The sequence below is a fragment of the Bufo gargarizans genome, chromosome 4 (genome assembly GCF_014858855.1).
Source record: "Bufo gargarizans isolate SCDJY-AF-19 chromosome 4, ASM1485885v1, whole genome shotgun sequence".
Lineage (NCBI taxonomy): Eukaryota > Metazoa > Chordata > Amphibia > Anura > Bufonidae > Bufo > Bufo gargarizans.
The window spans coordinates 521,647,480-521,669,540 of NC_058083.1; the positions used below are offsets into that span (position 1 = coordinate 521,647,480).

General features: G+C 44.5%; 1 protein-coding gene across 2 annotated transcripts in view; it reads left to right on the forward strand.

Moving 5' to 3' along the window:
* STUM (stum, mechanosensory transduction mediator homolog) overlaps positions 1–22,061 on the forward strand; it is a 58,618-nt gene that overhangs the window by 34,508 nt on the left and 2,049 nt on the right. For both annotated transcript variants that reach the window (XM_044292451.1, XM_044292452.1), the window contains exon 2: positions 7,001–7,180. In XM_044292451.1, coding sequence (XP_044148386.1) covers positions 7,001–7,180 — 180 coding nt within the window. The remainder of the gene's footprint in view (positions 1–7,000; positions 7,181–22,061) is intronic.

A 22,061-nucleotide genomic window follows, 5' to 3' on the forward strand; every position in this document is an offset into this window, starting at 1 on the left:
TATTATGTGGGGACTATATAACAGTATTATGTGGGGACTATATAGCAGTATTATGTGGGGACTATTTTGCAGTATTATGTGGGGACTATATAACAGTATTATGTGGGGACTATATAGCAGTATTATGTGGGGACTATATAGCAGTATTATGTGGGGACTATATAACAGTATTATGTGGGGACTATATAACAGTATTATGTGGGGACTATTTCGCAGTATTATGTGGGGACTATTTCGCAGTATTATGTGGGGACTATTTCGCAGTATTATGTGGGGACTATATAACAGTATTATGTGGGGACTATATAGCAGTATTATGTGGGGACTATATAGCAGTATTATGTGGGGACTATATAGCAGTATTATGTGGGGACTATATAACAGTATTATGTGGGGGACTATATAACAGTATTATGTGGGGACTATATAGCAGTATTATGTGGGGACTATTTCGCAGTATTATGTGGGGACTATATAACAGTATTATGTGGGGACTATATAGCAGTATTATGTGGGGACTATTTTGCAGTATTATGTGGGGACTATATAGCAGTATTATGTGGGGACTATATAACAGTATTATGTAGGGACTATATAGCAGTATTATGTGGGGACTATTTTGCAGTATTATGTGGGGACTATATAACAGTATTATGTGGGGACTATATAGCAGTATTATGTGGGGACTATATAGCAGTATTATGTGGGGACTATTTTGCAGTATTATGTGGGGACTATATAACAGTATTATGTGGGGACTATATAGCAGTATTATGTGGGGACTATATAGCAGTATTATGTGGGGACTATATAGCAGTATTATGTGGGGACTATATAACAGTATTATGTGGGGACTATATAACAGTATTATGTGGGGACTATATAGCAGTATTATGTGGGGACTATTTCGCAGTATTATGTGGGGACTATATAACAGTATTATGTGGGGACTATATAGCAGTATTATGTGGGGACTATTTTGCAGTATTATGTGGGGACTATATAGCAGTATTATGTGGGGACTATATAGCAGTATTATGTGGGGACTATATAGCAGTATTATGTGGGGACTATTTTGCAGTATTATGTGGGGACTATATAACAGTATTATGTGGGGACTATATAGCAGTATTATGTGGGGACTATATAGCAGTATTATGTGGGGACTATTTTGCAGTATTATGTGGGGACTATATAACAGTATTATGTGGGGACTATTTCGCAGTATTATGTGGGGATTATTTCGCAGTATTATGTGGGGACTATATAGCAGTATTATGTGGGGACTATATAACAGTATTATGTGGGGACTATATAGCAGTATTATGTGGGGACTATATAGCAGTATTATGTGGGGACTATATAGCAGAATTATGTAGGGACTATATAGCAGCATTATGTGGGGACTATATACTGTAGCAGTATTATGTGGGGAATATATAGCAGCATTATGTGGGGTTATTTCGCAGTATTATGTGGGGACTATATAACAGTATTATGTGGGGACTATTTCGCAGTATTATGTGGGGACTATATAACAGTATTATGTGGGGACTATTTTGCAGTATTATGTGGGGACTATATAACAGTATTATGTGGGGACTATATAGCAGTATTATGTGGGGACTATATAGCAGTATTATGTGGGGACTATTTTGCAGTATTATGTGGGGACTATATAACAGTATTATGTGGGGACTATTTCGCAGTATTATGTGGGGATTATTTCGCAGTATTATGTGGGGACTATATAGCAGTATTATGTGGGGACTATATAACAGTATTATGTGGGGACTATATAGCAGTATTATGTGGGGACTATATAGCAGTATTATGTGGGGACTATATAGCAGTATTATGTAGGGACTATATAGCAGCATTATGTGGGGACTATATACTGTAGCAGTATTATGTGGGGAATATATAGCAGCATTATGTGGGGTTATTTCGCAGTATTATGTGTGTTACGTCACCCCGGGCATAAAAGGGGTGAAAACCGTTTAGGCGATCTTCTCCTTCCAGAGCTACAGGCACAGCTACTTACAGAACACGGCATACAAGGGAATGCTCCAAACTCCGAACGGCACCTCACCAATAGCTGCTAGCAGACGAGCAGGAAACGCACCCAAGCGGCTTACACTCCTGGCAATCAGTCTCTACCAGCATACAGTGACTCCCCCCAAGAACGAGACCAAGCTCCGTGTTGAGGGTGAAGCAGTGGACAGAAATCACTATTCAAATATACAATGTCACAACATTACAGTAAACACAGACATTTAACATATCCAAAAATGGCACGAATTAGACCAGGGGTTCAAAAGTTAGTAAAAGTCCTTTGTGAACAAAGGAAGCCTGGCTACATGCACATGACCGTTGTTGTGTCCCGTGTCCGTTGTTCCGTTTTCCGTGATTTTCTGCGGACCCATTGACTTTCAATGGGTCCGTGGAAAACTCGGCTAATGCACCGTTTGTCATCCGCGTCCGTGATCCGTGTTTCCAGTCCGTGAAATAAATATGACCTGTCCTATTTTTTTCAACGGTTCGCGGACCCATTCAAGTCAATTGGTCCGTGAAAAAACACGGATGCACACAAGATTGTCATCCGCGTCCGCGCGTCCGCTTTTTTCCTATCATTTGCATGGCAAACTTAACTTAGATTTTTTTTTTTTTTCCTTCATGTTTAGAGATCCTCCAAAAATAAAGGAAGACACACGGAAACAAAAACGGACACGGATCACGAAACAACGGAACCCCCTTTTTGCGGACCGCAAAAAAAATACTGTCGTGTGCATGAGGCCTTAGGCTACATGCACACGACCGTATGTGTTTTGCGGTCCGCAAATTGCGTATCCGCAAAAAAGACGGATGACGTTCCGTATAGAATCAGTTTTTTTTTTTTTGCCGATGCGTTTTTTTTGCGGATCCATTGTAATAATGCCTATCCCTGTCTGCAAACTAGAAAAAAATAGGACATGCACTATTTTTTTGGTTGAGCAACGGAACAGACATACTGATGCGGACAGCACACAGTGAGCTGTCCGCGTTTTTTGCGGACCCATTGAAATGAATGGGTCCGCTTCCTATCCGCAAAAAAAACGGAGCGGACACGGAAACAAAATACAGTCATGTGTATGAGGCCTTAGGCTGTGTGAGATAATTGGCTTAACTGGGTGTGGTAAGCCAACTAGGTACAACAGCAAAACTACACAAAAATACATAACTCCTATCAAACTGAACAGAACCCCCCCATTCAACTTATCCCCAGATGGCTTGGATCTGAGCGCTCAATATATCCGAACAGCGCTCAGATGCCACAAACACAGTCAAATCGCCATGGGGTTTACGTTTAGCATGGGCTGATGAGAGGGCCCATAATCCTGGGGCAAGAGGCTGGCAACCAGGCTTCTCCAGCACCCAGTGGCGAGGTTGGTTTCGCCACAATGTGGGGACTAAATAGCAGTATTATGTGGGGACTATATAGCAGTATTATGTGGGGACTATATAGCAGTATTATGTGGAAACTATATGTTAGTTTATCTGGGTATGGTAGCATTATATGGGAACTATTTAGCAGTATTATGTGGGCACTATATAGCAGTGTTATGTGAGAACTATACACCAGTATTATGTAGGGATGTACAGTTGAAACCAGAAGTTTACATACACTATATAAAAAGACACATCTGCATGTTTTTCTCAATATCTGACATTAAATCAGAATAAACTTTTCCTGTTTTTGGTCAATTAGGATTATCATAATTATTATTATTTGCCAAATGCCAGAATAATGAGAGAGAGAGAGAATGTTTTAAGGCATTTTTATTACTTTCAAAAAGTTTCCATACACTAAGATTACTATGCCTTAAACAATTCTGGACTGCCCATATGATGATGTCATGCGTTGGAAGCTTCTGTTAGGTTTGTTGGCGACATCTGAGTTAACTAGAGACACACCTGTGGATGTATTTAAATGCAGACCTGACACACACGGCTTCTTTGTGGAGAATCATGGGAAAGTCTAAAGAAATCAGCCAAGATATCAGGAAGAGAATTGTGGACTTGCACAAGTCTGGCTCAAACTTAATTTACAATTTAAAGATACCTGAAGGCGCCTCGTTCATCTGTACAAACAAGATGGGAATGTCCGGCCATCATACCGCTCAGGAAGGAGCGTGCTCGGCACATCGCGGAGTTCGGCCCGAAAACCGCATGTGCTCGAGTCAGTGTATTTAAATTTAATTTAGCACCTATTTTTGAAAAAATTTCTGCTGGGATTTGACCTCCTAACTCTTTGTACATTAGAGACAAGGACCTTATCCACTCAGCTATAAAGCTGAAAGCTAAACTGTGTTAGAAAAACCTTATAGTAGTTTCTGATGTAGTGAGTATTCCTATTCAGCAGAAGACTTATTTTATATTTCTATACAGGTTAACGCGTTGCTCTATAGTGTAGTAGTTAACGTCATTGACTCTAATGTGCAATGTTGGGAGTTCAAATCCCGTCAGAAAGATATATATTTAAGTTTTTAGCCATAGTATTTTTACATATATTATTATATATTTAGAATATATAATATATTATAATATATGTAAATATATTATGGCTAAAAACATCAGTAGTAGTTTCCCACATATGCATTCATATATATCAGAAGTATAATTTTATCTCTCTCTCTCTCTATATATATATATATATATATATATATATATATATTTATAAAAAAAAAATATTGAAATTACATTTATTTTGTGCCATACATGTTTTACAATTACTGAAAAATATATAAAATATATTAATTAAATCTCTATTTCTGAAGGGATTTGAACCCACAACTTTGTACATTAGAGCCAAGGATGTTAACCACTTCACTATAGAGCTACATGCTAACCCCCACAGAAATATAAAATAAGTCTTCTGCTGAATAGGAATACTCACAGTTTAGCGTTCAGCTTTATAGCTGAGTGGATAGGGGCTTTGCCTCTAATGTACAATGTTGGGAGTTCAAAACCTGGTAGAAACTTTTCAGAAATTAGATTTAAGTACACTGGGTGTCCCCAAGCACTGACTCCATATATGGATATATCTAGATATGGAGTCAGAGCTGGGACTCCTAAGCCGAACTAGAGTACCACCACCCTCCCCTTCTCAGAGCAGGGGGTTCTTCCATTGTGCTCGAGTGCTCGTCCAACACTACTAAGAACACCATCCCAACTGTGAAACATGGGGGCGGCAGCGTCATGTTCTGGGGTGGTTCTGCTGCAGGAGGGACTGGTGCACTTCACAGAATAGATGGCATCATGAGGAAAGAAGATTATGTGGAAATACTGAAGCAACATCTCAAGACATCAGCCAGGAAGTTAAAGCTTGGGCAGAAATGGGTCTTCCAAATGGCTTAAGGATAACAAAGTCAATGTCTTGGAGCGGCCATCACAAAGGCCTGATCTCTATCCTATTGGAAATTTATGGGCAAAGCTTAAAAGGCAGGTGCGAGCAAGGAGACCAACAAACATGGCTCAGTTACACCAGTTTTGTCAGGAGGAATGGGCCCAAATTCTGACCAACTATTGTGAGAAGCTTGTGGAAGGATATCCAAAAGGTTTGACCTAAGTCATACAGTTTAAGGGTCCATTGACACGTCCACAAATGGGTCCGCATCCGTTCCGGACCCATTCATTCTCTATGGGGACGGAATGGATGCGGACAACACACAGTGTTCTTCGGGTCCGCAGCTCCGCAAAAGATAGAACGTGTCCTATTCTAATGTGTGTTTTGCGGATCCGCAATTTGCGGCCAAATATAGGACATGTTCTATCTTTGCACAAAACGGAGATACGGAAACATGGAAACAGAATGCATACGGAGTACATTCCGTTTTTTTTGCGGACCCATTGAAATGAATGGTTCCGTATACGGACTGTATACGGAAAGCAAAAAACGGCCCGCAAAACGGGGAAAAAAAAGGGCAATGGTACCAAATATTAATGAAATGTATGTAAACTTTTGACTTTGCACAAAGTAATAAAAATGCCTTAAAACATTCTCTTTCGCTCTCATTATTCTGGCATTTGGCAAATAATAATAATTACGGTAATCCTAATTGACCAAAAACAGGAAAGGTTTATTCTGATTTCATGTCCGATATTGAGAAAAACATGCAGATGTGTCTTTTTATATAGTGTGTGTAAACTTCTGGTTTCAACTGTATAGCAGTGTCATGTAAGAACTATATAGCAGTATTATGTGGGGACTATACAGCAGTATTATGTGCGAAATATATAACTATTATGTGGGAATTATATGGTAGTATTATGTGGGAATTATATGGTAGTATTATGTGGGAACTTTAGAACTATTATGTAGGAAATATATGACAGTATTATGAAGGGACTATATAGCAGAAATATGTGGGGACTGTATAACAGTATAATGTAAGAACCATATTGCAGTGTTATGTGGGGACTATATGACATATGGTTTATGCTTATCAATTATAGTATTACGGGGAATATATAGCAGTGTTATGTGGGAACTATATAACTATTATGTGGGAACTATATGGTAGTATTATGTGGGCACTATATAGCAGTGTTATGTAAAAATTATATAGCAGCATTTTGTGGGAACGATAAAGCATTATTATGTGGGAAATATATGGCAGTATAATGTGGGAACTATATAGCAGTGTTATGTGGGGACTATTTGACATATAGTTTACACTTATCAATTACAGTATTATGGGGCGACTATACAGCAATATTATGTAGAAACTGTACAGCAGTAATATGTGGGAACAATACGGTAGTATTATGTGGAACCTATAAGGCAGTATTATGTAGGAACTATAGTACTATTTGGATGCTGAAAATTTGAGCACTTTATGGTAGTATTAAGTAGGCCGAAATTACAAGAAAAACAATATAAAATGGTAAGTGAGAGTCAGTGTCTACTTTTCCCCCTAGGCACTGTATGTGATGTTATCCTCTCTCTTGTCTCTTTTAGGGACATTTGTGTCAGCGTTCACCGTGCTGTGTGGAGCTAAAACCGACCTCCCCAACCGCCACATATGCTGCGTTTTCTGGTTGAACATAGCTGCTGCCCTCATCCAAATCCTTACAGCGATCGTCATGGTCGGATGGATCATGAGTATATTCTGGGGTATGGATATGGTCATTCTGGCAAGTAAGTGCCACTTCTCCAAGCTCTTTGGGTTCACAGTTGCAAGAAAAATCGCTAATAGCTTTGAGTCATAAAAGCCATGACACTGCCTTAGCTTTTCACAGACAATGAAAAGCAACTAGGTTTGCATTGCTCTAAGCTAAGGATGTCTAGGCCAAGTGGAATCATTGAGTAGTTAGCTAGAAGTAGAAGTTAGGTAGGAGAAAAAGTTAGCTAGAGACGTTAGCTGGGAGGAGAAGTCAGTTGGGAGATGTAGATAGCTGGGAGGAGAAGTTAGCTAGGAGAAGAAATTAGCTAGGAGGAGAAGTTAGCTAGTAAAAGAAGTTAGGAGTAGACATTAGCTAGAAGGAGAAGTTAGCTAGGAGTAGAGGTTAGCTAGGAGGAGAAGTTATCTAGGAGTAGACTTTAGCTAGGAGGAGAAGTTATCTAGGAGTAGACTTTAGCTAGGAGGAGAAGTTAACTAGGAGTACAAGTTAGCTAGGAGAAGAAGTGAGCTAGAGTAGAAGTTAGCTAGGAGGAGAAATTGGTTAGGAGGAGAAGTTAGCTAGCAGGAGAAGTTGGTTAGGACGAGTTGTTAGCTTGGAGGAAAAGTTTTCCAACATCAAAAAACTTAAATTGAGACCAGACATGAAGTGAAGGCTCTAGTCTGCTTCATACATCTCATACATTTGGACTGGATGACAGAAAAAACAGCTCATAAAAGCAAATATGTCTGGCTTCCTGTCCTACAAAGTGTAGTAGTCCAGAAGACACTGGAGGTGCACTTTTATGATTTTGAGCCTCATATATAGAGATGAGCGAATCAAAGTTGACGAAGAGGAATTCGATCTGAATTTCAGGAAAAATTCGATTTTCCCCAAATCCGAATTTCCTCTCGCTTTGTGCTAACGAATCGCATTTTTTCCTAAAATGGTTGCTGCACGTGTGAGGACATGGAGCAAGGAACTCTGGGAACGCGGGATCACCCATAATGCATGCATGCAGCCAATTAGCAGCCAGCCCTGTGATGTCACAGCCCTATAAATAGCCTCAGTCATCTTGGATTCTGCCATTTTCCAGTGTACTTAGTGCAGGGAGAGACGTCAGTAGGCGCTAGGGACAGTGCTAGGAAAGACTTCATTGTCTTAAAAAACGATTTACAAGTTCAGGGAAAGAATATTCAAGGTGTAGGAAAAGGATAGGGAGGAATCATTCCACATCATTTATGTAGAACAGGGTTCAGTAGGGGAGGTTACAGCCTGGGTGATAGGAACATTCCTATTAAACCTTGCTGCACTGACTGCGGATACAAATTGCTATTATACAGCTCTGTAATTCCAGCAAACAGTTCTTGTTATTGGGGCGCAAGTGCTGTTTGATACAGACATTCACAGGGTTTATTACAAGGAAATATTTCTACGTCTTATTTGCCCTTGTGCGGTGCAGTTATATGTTATAAAGCATTTTTTGACTTGTATTAGTTAGACAAAAAAGGGCCTATTAGCCGTTGTGTGGTGAAGTGCGAATATTACAGCCCTTCTTGGCGTGTATTAGTGGCACACCAAAAATTTTTTAGTTGCCGTTCAGTGGTGCAGTTATATATTCTAAAGCCCATTTTTTTGTGTATTAGTGGCAAAAGAAAAATATATTTGCCGTTCAGCGGTGCAGTTATATGTCCTAAAGCCTTTTGTGTTATGTATAAGTGGAAAAAAATATGGGCCTATTTGCCATTTAGCGGTGCAGTTATATGTTCTAAAGCCCTTTTGTGGAGTGTATACGTAAGTGGAAAAAAGATAAATATATTTGTCGTTCAGCGGCACAGTTATATGTTCCAAAGCCTTTTGTGGAGTGTATAAGTAGAAAAAAGATAAATAAATTTGCCGTTCAGCGGTGCAATTATATGTTCTAAAGCCCTTTTTTGCGTGTATTAGTGGCACACAAAAAAGTATTAGCCGTTGTGTGGTGAAGTGAGAAAATTACAGACGTTTTTGGGGTGTTTTAATTTCCTATTTATTTATTAGATCTAACAGTATGTCAGACAGAGAAGTGACAGGCCCTGCACAGGGGAGTGGCAGAGGCCTAAATGTTTCTGGCGCAGGCACAGGTTGCAGCAGAGTAAGTAAGGAGGCGTGGCAGCAGGAGTCGCAGCGAGAGGCGTGAGCTCCCAGTGTCATCTAGCGGTCGTGTCTTGACCAGCAACCCAGCGGTTCTTGAATGGTTGACTCGGTCATCCACTTTATCCCAAGTGACATCAGACACCCCCAGCCAAGAGTCAGTGGGTTCGTCAGACACAACCCTTAGTTGGCATGGCCCGTCCTCAACCTGCCTCTGGCCTTTTCTGTTCCCTCAGCTAGAGAAGTATTATATGCTGTGGGCTCAGCCCCACTATACAGCGAGGACGAGCTACTAGAGGACAGTCAGCAGTTACTGGCCAGCCAAGATGTGGAGGAGACATCCGCCGCTTCTGCCGTGAGGCAGGAAAGTAGTGATAAGGAGAGTGGTGTGGGAGCTGGTGTTGCGAGCGGTGAGGCTCCTGACTCAGAGACCGTTGAGGAGGACATCAGTGACGTGCAGACAGTACTCGATGATGATGATGTAGCTGATTGCATTTGGGAGCCAGGTGAATTAGGGGCTTCATCATCATCGGGAGAAGAGGGTGGCAGCTTGCCCGTGTGATTCAGCGGCGGAGCCAGCAAGTTGCTAGTGTGGCCGGGAGTCAGCAGGGTGGCAGCAGTGGGAGGTCGGTAACGAAATGTGCCAGGGGTAGACCACCCGCTTCGCAGGAGCCTACCTGCCCGGAAAGTAGTGGTGCACGGGTTCACGGAAGCAGCGGCGGTAGCAGTCAGTCAGTGCATAGTGTTGGGGGTAAAATCACCTACTCAGTGGTTTGGCAGTTTTTTGTTGAGCCGCCGGAGCAGGTCAACATGGCCATATGTAGAACCTGTGGGCACCACGGCCCTGCGTCAACATATGCAGCGTCACCATAAAGTGTCCTGGGAGAACCGTGGCTTCGATATGGTGGTCCAGCCTGCCGCAGCAACCGCTGCATCACCCAGTGGCACGCACCCGGTTTCAGACAGTCAAGGCTCCACCACCTCAGCCGAAGGGAGCTGTCTGTCCTTCCCATCATCTGCTGGTACTGATGCTGCTACTCCTCCTCCTATTCCTCGTCAGTCATTCCATCAGCAATCGATCAGCAAAGCGATTGCCAAGAGACAGCAGTATGCGTACACGCATCCAACGGCGTAAAAGCTGAACATGCTCCTGGCCAAGTTGCTGTTGCTGCAGTCCGTCCCTTTCCAAGTGGTGGACTCTGCACCTTTCAGAGAACTGATGGCTTGTGTCGAGCCGAGGTGGAAAGTCCCAAGCCGTCATTTCTTTGCCAAAAAGGCAGTACCAGCCCTGCACACACATGTAGAACAGAAGGTGGGCCAGTCCTTGAGCCTGTCGGTGTCTGCCAAAGTGCACAGCAGTGCCGACGTGTGGAGCTGTAACTACGGTCAGGGACATGTCCTTTACGGCCCACTGAGTGAATGTGGGTCCTGCACAGCCACACCAGCAACTTGGCCAGGTGACGCCGCTTTCGCCTCCGTTGGCTCAAGCCCTTTGAGGTGGCCACGTTATTTGTCAGTCACCAGGACTACGGGATGAACAACGTCATTCCACTGCTTCATGTCCTGGAACAGATGATGGTAAATCTTGCTGGTCTGGGGACTGGAGACATGGTGCCTAGATCTCACGGCCACATGAGATCTGTGGGGGCTGAACTGGAGGAGGAGGACATTGGAGCACAAGCAATGTGTAGTGAAATGGGTGTTTTTTACACACAGGTGACAGGAGAGGAGGAGCAGGAGCAGCCAGAGAAGCTACAGGGCAATGAGGAAGACAAGACAGAGGACCCAGACACACCATGGCAGTATGTAGTGGAGATGGAGGCAGGGAGTCCCTCTGAGTCACTTGCACAAATGGACCAATGCATGCTCACTTGCTTGCATAGTGACAGCTGAATTGTCACCATTTGGCAGAGGGATGACTTCTGGCTCTCCACCTTGTTGGACCCTCGCTACCCCAAGGAGAACTCGCCTATCCACCCTTAATGTGGAGAGACTGACATTTGTCAAGATGAATCAGGCTTGGATAAGCCCGGATTTCCACCCACCAATGCCTGATTCATCAGACTAGATCAGTGGTGGGCAAACTTATTAGTAAAATGAGCCAAATATCGACAAAACAGCGATTTTATTTTTTTTGAGAGCCAAATTTTTCAAACTTCAAGTATATAGGAAGGTACATTGTTATTTACTTCATAAGGGTATTCCTAACCATCTGAACATACCTTTCTCAATCCTCGACACTTCATCTTCTTTTACTCCACAACGTTTCACCCTATAAGACGCACGTAGGTTTCAGAGGAGGACAATATGGAAAAAAATATTTTTCATTACACCTCAGGTCAGACCACTAATCAGAACCCCAATGTTAATAAGACCTCCCTGAGATCAGACGTCAGCTCAGACCCCAAAGTAAATGACCCCCTCAATCAGACCTCAGATAAGAGCCCCATGCCTCTCATCATCCCCATTATCATCCATGATGCCTCTCATCATCCCGATTATCATCCATGATGCCTCTCATCATCCGTTAAGCCTCTCATATCTCCCATTATGATTCTCATCACCCCATTGCCTCAGATCAGCCCCAAGTTTCATAAAATAAAAAAGCACTTACCTCTCCGGCTCCTGGATGCCGCTGCTCCTCATCACCCGCGCTCTGTGTTCCTCCTGCTGTCGGCTGTGCTGCGAACTGGCATGCACAGCGTGACGCCACAGAGCACCTCACACTGTGCGCAGCCCTGCACAGCCTATAACCGAGGACCAGAAAGCGGTGAAAACAGAGCCTTCACCTCTTCCTGGTCTTCACCCTCCTTCCTATTTTTGCTACGGGCAACGAAAATGCTATTGCACTGTACATGTGAGCCCGCAACTGGAAGAGCCAATATCATGGGGCTAAAGAGCCGCATGTGGCTCTAGAGCCGCAGTTTGCTGACCACTGGACTAGATCAACCATGGTGCCACACCAACACTTTGACAAAAGAGACCGGTTTCTTCTGGCTACCTGCCTCAGTTACTATTCTGATGCTGCCACCTGCCTGATGTCACACACCTGATGCCAAGTGCTCCTTTTTTTACACACCATCTTCAGCTGGTACTCGTATTGCCACCCACCTCCCCACTCTGTCACCGGGTCACTCTGTGGTCTCCTGATGCTGCTGCCACCTCCTCACTATGTCACCTTTCCACTTTGTGGTCTCCTGTCCTGATGTGACTGCTACCTCCCCACTCTGTCACCGGGTCACTCTGTGGTCTACTGATGCTGCTGTCACCTCCACACTATGTCACCTTGCCACTCTGTGGTCTCCTGATTCTGCTGTCACCTCCACACTATGTCACCTTGCCACTCTGTGGTCTCCTGATGCTGCTGCCTCCTCCACACTATGTCACCTTGCCACTCTGTGGTCTCCTGATGCTGCTGCCTCCTCCACACTATGTTACCTTGCCACTCTGTGGTCTCCTGATTCTGCTGTCACCTCCACACTATGTCACCTTGCCACTCTGTGGTCTCCTGATGCTGCTGCCACCTCCACACTATGTCACCTTGCCACTCTGTGGTCTCCTGATGCTGCCGCTGCCACCTCCACGCTGTCATTGTGCCACTCTGTGGCCTCCTCCTGATGCTGCTGATGCCGCCACCTCCACACTCTGTCATTGTGCCACTCTGTGGCCTCCTGATGCTGCTGCCACCTCCACATTTTGTCACCTTGCCACTCTGTGGTCTCCTGATGCTGCTGCTGCCATCTCCACACTGTCATTGTGCCACTGTGTGGCCTCCTCCTGATGCTGCTGCTGCCACCACCTCCACACTGCGATTGTGCCACTCTGTGGCCTCCTGATGCTGCCGCCACCTCCCCACTCTGTAATTGTGCCACTCTGTGGCCTCCTGATGCTGCTGCCACCTCCACATTGTGTCACCTTGCCACTCTGTGGTCTCCTGATGCTACTGCTGCCACCACCTCCACACTGCGATTGTGCCACTCTGTGGCCTCCTGATGCTGCCGCCACCTCCCCACTCTGTAATTGTGCCACTCTGTGGCCTCCTAATGCTGCTGCCACCTCCAAATTTTGTCACCTTGCCACTCTGTGGTCTCCTGATGCTGCTGCTGCCATCTCCACACTGTCATTGTGCCACTCTGTGGCTTCCTGATGCTGCCGCCACCTCCCCACTCTGTAATTGTGCCACTCTGTGGCTTCCTGATGCTGCCACTACCTCCACACTCTGTCATTGTGCCGCTCTGTGGCCTCCGCCTGATGCTGCCGCCATCTCCAGACTCTGTCATCGGGCCACTCTGTGGTCTCCTCATGCTGCTTCCACCTCACCACTAAGTCATGGGGCCACTCTGTGGACTTCTCATGCTGTTCCCACCCTCCCCACTTCATGACTGGGCCACTATTTTGCCTATCGGCCTGGCTGACATCATCATTTATTTGACCCTTCTTCTGATCTGTCATAAGGAAGTAAAAATGAGACGCACAATGGATCCTGTCTGTGTAGCAGCTGTAAGGCCTGTATGGTCCCATTAGAACTGGCTTGTGATTTGGTAGCCAAATCTGTGGCCTCCTGATGCTGCTGCCACCTCCACATTTTGTCACCTTGCCACTCTGTGGTCTCCTGATGCTGCTGCTGCCATCTCCACACTGTCATTGTGCCACTGTGTGGCCTCCTCCTGATGCTGCTGCTGCCACCACCTCCACACTGCAATTGTGCCACTCTGTGGCCTCCTGATGCTGCTGCCACCTCCACATTTTGTCACCTTGCCACTCTGTGGTCTGCTGATGCTGCTGCTGCCATCTCCACACTGTCACTGTGCCACTGTGTGGCCTCCTCCTGATGCTGCTGCTGCCACCACCTCCACACTGCGATTGTGCCACTCTGTGGCCTCCTGATGCTGCCGCCACCTCCACACTCTGTCATTGTGCCACTCTGTGGCCTCCTGATGCTGCTGCCACCTCCACATTTTGTCACCTTGCCACTCTGTGGTCTCCTGATGCTGCTGCTGCCATCTCCACACTGTCATTGTGCCACTGTGTGGCCTCCTCCTGATGCTGCTGCTGCCACCACCTCCACACTGCGATTGTGCCACTCTGTGGCCTCCTGATGCTGCCGCCACCTCCCCACTCTGTAATTGTGCCACTCTGTGGCCTCCTAATGCTGCTGCCACCTCCAAATTTGGTCACCTTGCCACTCTGTGGTCTCCTGATGCTGCTGCTGCCATCTCCACACTGTCATTGTGCCACTCTGTGGCTTCCTGATGCTGCCGCCACCTCCCCACTCTGTAATTGTGCCACTCTGTGGCTTCCTGATGCTGCCACTACCTCCACATTCTGTCATTGTGCCGCTCTGTGGCCTCCGCCTGATGCTGCCGCCATCTCCAGACTCTGTCATCGGGCCACTCTGTGGTCTCCTCATGCTGCTTCCACCTCACCACTAAGTCATGGGGCCACTCTGTGGACTTCTCATGCTGTTCGCACCCTCCCCACTTCATGACTGGGCCACTATTTTGCCTATCGGCCTGGCTGACATCATCATTTATTTGACCCTTCTTCTGATCTGTCATAAGGAAGGAAAAATGAGACGCACAACGGATCCTGTCTGTGTAGCAGCTGTAAGGCCTGTATGGTCCCATTAGAACTGGCTTGTGATTTGGTAGCCAAAAGCAGGAGTCGGTACAAAACACAGATGACATGCAAATATTCCATTCACGTGTCATATCTGTTTTGGATCCACTCCTGTTTTCTTTTGCCATTAGCAATACTGATGGGATACTGACCAAATGCTAACCGAGTGAAGGCGGATGCTCAACAGACAGGATCCGTTTCTTGGGGGTTATTGTTCTGACGGATCAGAGGAAGGACAAAATAATCAGTGACGTCAACACAAACTCTACTTGTATAAGAATGTATTAGAACAGGTTCTGTAGACATCTATGTGGAATCAGCTGCCGATGGTGTAAAAGGAGTGCACTTCTTCTTGGTGCAAACATCGACCTGTAAGGCTGAGTTCATACTTGAGTTATTTGGGCAGTTTTGGCCCTGTGACTGCCCAAATAAGTGAAGTGTGCAGTGATTCTAAGAGCGACGCCTGTCATCTGCATGTTATACTGACTCACAGTATTGTTTCACTACCACAGCAGACTCCCTATGCGTGTTACTGCAAGGCACAGTGTTCTACACCACTATTAAGGCTCTCTGCAGCCCGGAAATAGCCGGTTATTAACGCGATTCGCCGCAAATAAATTTGGATCGAAGCGATTTTTATCAAAAAATTCTGCTGTACCGGCCAAATCAAATTTTTAAAAAATTTGCTCATCTCTACTCATATACCCTGTATATGGACAAGATTGATGGAAGTAGACCATCCTCTTATCTGGCTTCGAGCTCTCTCTACTACAGGGAAGTTATTTCTTCTATTAGAAGAATGTGGCCAAGATAATTGTTGGTGGAGGTTTTCTGTAAACGTTCTAGATCACCCGGGCTCCGTTCTGTAAACATGTCAGATCCAGGAGCTGCTGGAAGCAGGTATATTTACACAAGGCAGGATCGATGAATTGTATATTTAACGTCCTCACTAATGTAGGGATATTGTGCTGCCAGCCGGGAATGTTAAGGACAGGATGACACAGGTATGTTTGGACAAAAGAGTCACAACCCAGATGCCAGAAGGGGTCTGCAAAAAGGGAAAAGATGTGCTAACTGTATACCAGACTAGTTAAAGGGGTTCTCCGCTTTTTATAGTTCCTGTTTTTAAAAGGGTCTCCAGCTGATCACAGGGAATCCCACTGCAGATACCTCCAGCGATCAGCTTAATCTGTGGGGGAACACGGCAGCAAGTGTTGCTTCCCTGCAGCGCCACCAGAGGAGAAATGGGGAATTGCATGATGTACATTGATGTGAAATGGTGTTTTGTGTGATGAGTGCTGGGTTCTCAGAGTAAGGCCTCATGCACACAACTGTATGTATTTTGCGATCCGCAAAAAATCCGGATGACGTCCGTGTGGATTCCGTATAACAGAACAGCGTAATGCGGACAATAATAGGACATGTTCTATTTTTTGCGGAACGGAAATACGGACATACGGAAACGGAATGCACACGGAGTAACTTCCGTATTTTTTATTTTTTGCACACCAATTGAAATTAATGGTTCCGCATAGGGTCCGCAAAAAAATCGAAACGCACACGGAATGAAAATACATTCGTGTGCATGAGCCCTAAGAGATGATCAATAGACAGATTGGAGATAGATATCAGGTAGATAGATATGAGATAGATATGAGATAGATATTAGATAGATAGATAAGAGATAGATAGATATGAGATAGATATTAGATAGATAGATAAGAGATAGATAGATGGATAGATAGATAGATATGAGATAGATAGATAGATAGATAGATAGATAGATAGATAGATAGATAGATAGATAGATAGATATGAGATAGATAGATAGATAGATATATATAGATAGATAGATATATATGAGATAGATAGATAGATGATAGATGGATAGATAGATATGATATAGATAGATAGATAGATATGAGATAGATAGATAGATAGATATATATGAGATAGATAGATAGATAGATGGATAGATAGGAGATATTAGATAGATAGACAGACAGATAGATAGATATGAGATAGATAGATAGATAGATAGATATGAGATAGATAGATATGAGATAGATAGATAGATAGATAGATAGATAGATAGATAGATAAGAGATAGATAGATGGATAGATATGAGATAGATAGATAGATAGATAGATAGGAGATAGATAGATAGATAGATAGATATAAGATAGATAGGAGATAGATAGGAGATAGATAGATAGAAGATAGATGATAGATAGATAGATAGATAGATAGAGATAGATAGATAGATAGATAGATAGATATGAGATAGATAGATAGATAGATAGATAATAGATAGATAGATAGATAGATAGATAGATAGATAGATAGATAGATATGAGATAGATAGATAGGATAGATAGATAGATAGATAGATATGAGATAGATAGATAGATAGATAGATAGAATAGATAGATAGGATAGATAGATAGATATGAGAGAGATGATGATAGATAGATAGATAGATATAGATAGATAGAGATAGATAGGATAGATAGATGAGATAGATAGATAGATAGATAGATAGATAGATAGAGATAGATAGATAGATAGATAGATAGGGATAGATAGATAGATAGAGATAGATAGATAGATAGATAGATAGATATAGAGATAGATAGATAGATAGATAGATAGATAGATAGATAGATAGAGATAGATAGATAGATAGATAGATAGATAATAGATAGATAGATAGATAGATAGATAGAGAGAGATAGATAGATAGATAGATAGTAGATAGATAGATAGATAGAGATAGATAGATAGATAGATAGATAGGAGATAGATAGATAGGAGATAGATATTAGATAGATAGATAGTGGCACATGTCAGATAATGCACTTTATTTGGCACTGAGTGCACTAGAATTGTGCTACATTCAGAGCCTTTAATTTTTATTTCATTTTTTTGAGAAATTGCGGAAAAAGAAAAAAAAAATCTCAATTTCCATGCTGTTATCTGTTTGCTGCTATTTGTCAACATGTGGGTGACAGATTTGCTCTCTGTGAAGATCGCCGGGGTCTGCACGCCTGGCATGCACCCCTTCCACGCTGAGCCGCAGCGGCGTGAATACATTTCACATTCCTGAAATAAAGTTGACCTATTTTCCATCTTTCTGGTGTTTTACATTCCCCATGACGCAGAGAGATGATGCCCTTAAGACGGGCAGGCCATAGGCAGATGGAGGAACCTTTCTCCCCGGAGCCTCGTTTCCTTCTGTCTGAGTTTTCTAAAGAGAGGCGTTTTCTTTAATTAGCCCCCAGTGTGCCCTTGCTGAGACGTCTTCCAGTTTACCCTACCCCCCCCCCCCCCCCCACAGGGGGATAAGACGGGGCTCAGGACACTTGTTTAATAAGGAAAGACAACTACTACCATTTATAGCTCCTATAACACATAGTCAGAACATGACTGAAGCCGGACGGCGGCCCTAGATTTCAGAAGCTGACTGCCTGACACTCGCAGACCCTTCAGAATATTCGTGTAGATTACGTTTGGTCTGTAACACTTTTCCTGTTTTCAAAAAGTCAGCCAATCATCTCTGAGCTTCAGGTGTCAGCGCAGAAACGCATTGTAAAATTCTCATTGCCTGCAGTCGCCACTAGGGGGAGCTCACTGCATACAAATGTTTACAACTGTATTAAGGAGCTCCCTCTAGTGGTGACTGCAAGCATTAATAATTTTTCTCCGAATGGGTTACAGAATTAAAATAATAAGTGTTACTCACCGTTCCCCCGCTGCTGCTGTTCCGACACAGCTCCGGTTATGGCTGATCTTCAGTACCTGTTGCCCATGCAAAACATAGGTCATAGCTGGAAATGCCCGATCAGCCAATCACAGATGTGACCCGTCTCAGCTGGTGATTACCTGAGCCAGGAGTTTCGGTTGGAACCGTGAAGTGCAGATCAGCAAGAACCAGAGCAGCGTCAGAACAGCAGCAGCATGGGACCATTGAGGGTATAGCATTTATTTGAACTCATTCTAGTCCTTTTTAAAGCAAATTTAACTCTTTAGCTGTGCACCCCTCAACCTTTGATCCCTACACCAGCTGCTACAGTCTGCAGTTATGTGCATGGACACTGGCACTTATGTGGGAACTATGGCCGACATTTACATATAAGGAACCCAATGAATAAAAACATACAAAATATTGATATTATACCCATGTGTCAGTCTTCACTGTAGATCTGTAATTCTATTCATGAATAAGGAATCTTGGGATAAATAGATAGGTTCGCAGTGCACGGATGAGTACGCTGCTGGACTGGCCCTTTAAGGACAGTAAAAATTGACATTGCTGATTCGGGGGTAAATCTTGGAATTTTTGGCCGGTTTAATTTGCGCAGTTACAGCTTTTCCTTCAGATTTCTCATTCCTGCGAGTCCAGTCTCTGACGTTAGTGCCGGGAAGTATTTGTTGCCGCCCAGCGCCAGAGCGGGACGCGATTCACCAAACATAGCGTTCTAATTTTACACTGTTTTATCCTTGTTGGTTGTCATGACAATAAGAGAAGGTAAGGCGGGAGATTAACTCTTACAAAACGCGTAACAGCATCTTGTCTGCTGGTAGGTAACGGGTTGCAGTGTGAGCACAAGTTCCAGGGTGCCTTGTAGCCAGCGGGAAGAGATTCCTGGGACTTGTAGTTCCATCAGATGCCACGTGCTTTAAATTCTCCTGTAAGTCTGCACAGTGTATCACCCTTTACATCAGCAGCTTGTGCTCCAGAGCTGCTGTTCCTACTATAATGAGGAATAGGAAGTTGCAGCCGCTGGTAGCCATTTTTGTCTTTGGTCACCCGGTCACAGAGCATACATACAGGAATACACTGCCCTTTCTTCCTTCTCCCTGTCTGTCCTGTGTAGATATAGTAGATTTCTGACCATACCCCAAATTGAGTAAACCTCAGAATTAAATTGCCCCCAAATGAAAGCAGACCCCAGACCAGACACAGAAATTAATTCAGACCCCAGAATAAATATACACCCCCCAAAGCCCAAAATACAGACCCCAGATTTTAAAGCAAATACAGAACCGATACAGACTCAGTACCCAAAATGAATACAGACCCCAAACCAGACTCCATACCTCAGCATACAGACCCCAGACCTTAGGATACAGACCCAGCCCAGAACAGTCCCCAGACCTCAGCATACAGACCCGAACCAGACTCCAGACCTCAGCATACAGGCCCCAAACCAGACCCCAGACCTCAGCACACAGACCCCAGACCTCAGCATACAGACCGTAAACCACACCCCAGATCTCAGCATACAGACCTCAGCATACAGACCGTAAACCACACCGCAGATCTCAGAATACAGACCCCAGACCTCAGCATACAGACCGTAAACCACACCCCAGATCTCAGCATACAGACCCCAGACCTCAGCATACAGACCGTAAACCACACCCCAGATCTCAGCATACAGACCTCAGCATACAGACCGTAAACCACACCCCAGATCTCAGCATACAGACCCCAGACCTCAGCATACAGACCGTAAACCACACCCCAGATCTCAGCATACAGACCTCAGCATACAGACCGTAAACCACACCGCAGATCTCAGCATACAGACCCCAGACCTCAGCATACAGACCGTAAACCACACCCCAGATCTCAGCATACAGACCCCAGACCTCAGCATACAGACCGTAAACCACACCCCAGATCTCAGCATACAGACCCCAGACCTCAGCATACAGACCGTAAAACACACCCCTGATATCAGCATACAGACCCCAGACCAGTCACAAGACCTCGGCATACAGACTCCATACCTCAGCATACAGACGCCAAACCAGACCCCAGACCTCAGCATACAGACCCCAGACCAGAACCCAGACCTCAGCATACAGACCCCAGACCAATCCCCTGACCTCAGCCTACAGGCCCCAAACCAGACCCCAGACCTCCGCATACTGACCCCAGAACCCAGACCTCAGCATACAGACCCCAGACCAGAACCCAGACCTCAGCATACAGACCCCAGATCAATCCCCTGACCTCAGCCTACAGGCTCCAAACCAGACCCCAGATCTCAGCATACAGACCTCAGACCTTAGCATGCAGACCCCAGACCAGTCCCCAGACCTCAGCATACCAGCCCCAAACCAGACCCCAGACCTCAACATACAGATTTCAAACCAGACCACATACTAAAGACCTCAGGACCAGGTCTCAGAATTCAAACCTCAGGCCCATCCTCAGAATACAGACCCCCTGACCACAGTACCAGATCTCAGAATACAGTTCTCGGACCCATCCTCAGAGCACAGACCTCAGACCATATTTTCAGACCGCTCCTTGCTCCCTCTGGCATGCACTCCTCCTCACTCCCAGTGCCACCACATGTCCCTAGGCTAGTGTCAAGTGAGGGACTTCTAATCAGCCCCAACATCAGGAACTAGGGTGCAGAAGTCCAGGAGGTCTTCACTCTCTAGGAGAGTAGACAATTATGTAGCTGCTATGGGGCCCAAAATGTTAGTAAGAGGGACCAAAGTGAAGACCATAACAATTCTAATCGTCGCATTTCATAAACTCCCATCATCCCTGAGATTTTCTGAGGTCTACCCTAACACAGCGCCCCCTACAGTTTAGGTATGTCTTCTCCTAGAAGTCTCTGATATCTATTGTGTAGTATCCTACTGACTTGGTGACATGCAGATATTTGCCGCCGACCGTTTTGCTCATTTACATGGCACAATTATCGTAATTGGCACTTGGATCTTGGCGTAAACGAACGCACTAAACGGAAAAACGTTCCAGTAATGCATCTGAGGCTCCGACAAAGGAAAGAAGGCAATTAACAGGCGGTGATGTGACAGCACTTTAGCACTTTACTTAATGCTGCTGATAACCGGATTGGTGCTAATTACAAGAAATTATCTCTGTTAGATAAACCACAAACAGCGCTCCGTCCGCTTTATCTCTGGTAGATTCCTGCACAGGCGCCGCGGCTCTGCTTTAACTCAGGAAGCTAATAGAGAGACACTATATACCGCTCTGTCACCCAGCTTTCCCAGAACCCAGAATAGCTAATTGCATACCAATACAGGAGCGAGGTACGACTCCCTGCTTAGCTAAGGGTCTGGTGGGTGACAACCTATTGGAAAAAGATGTGATGGCAGCCATATAGATTGTCACCTAGTTTTT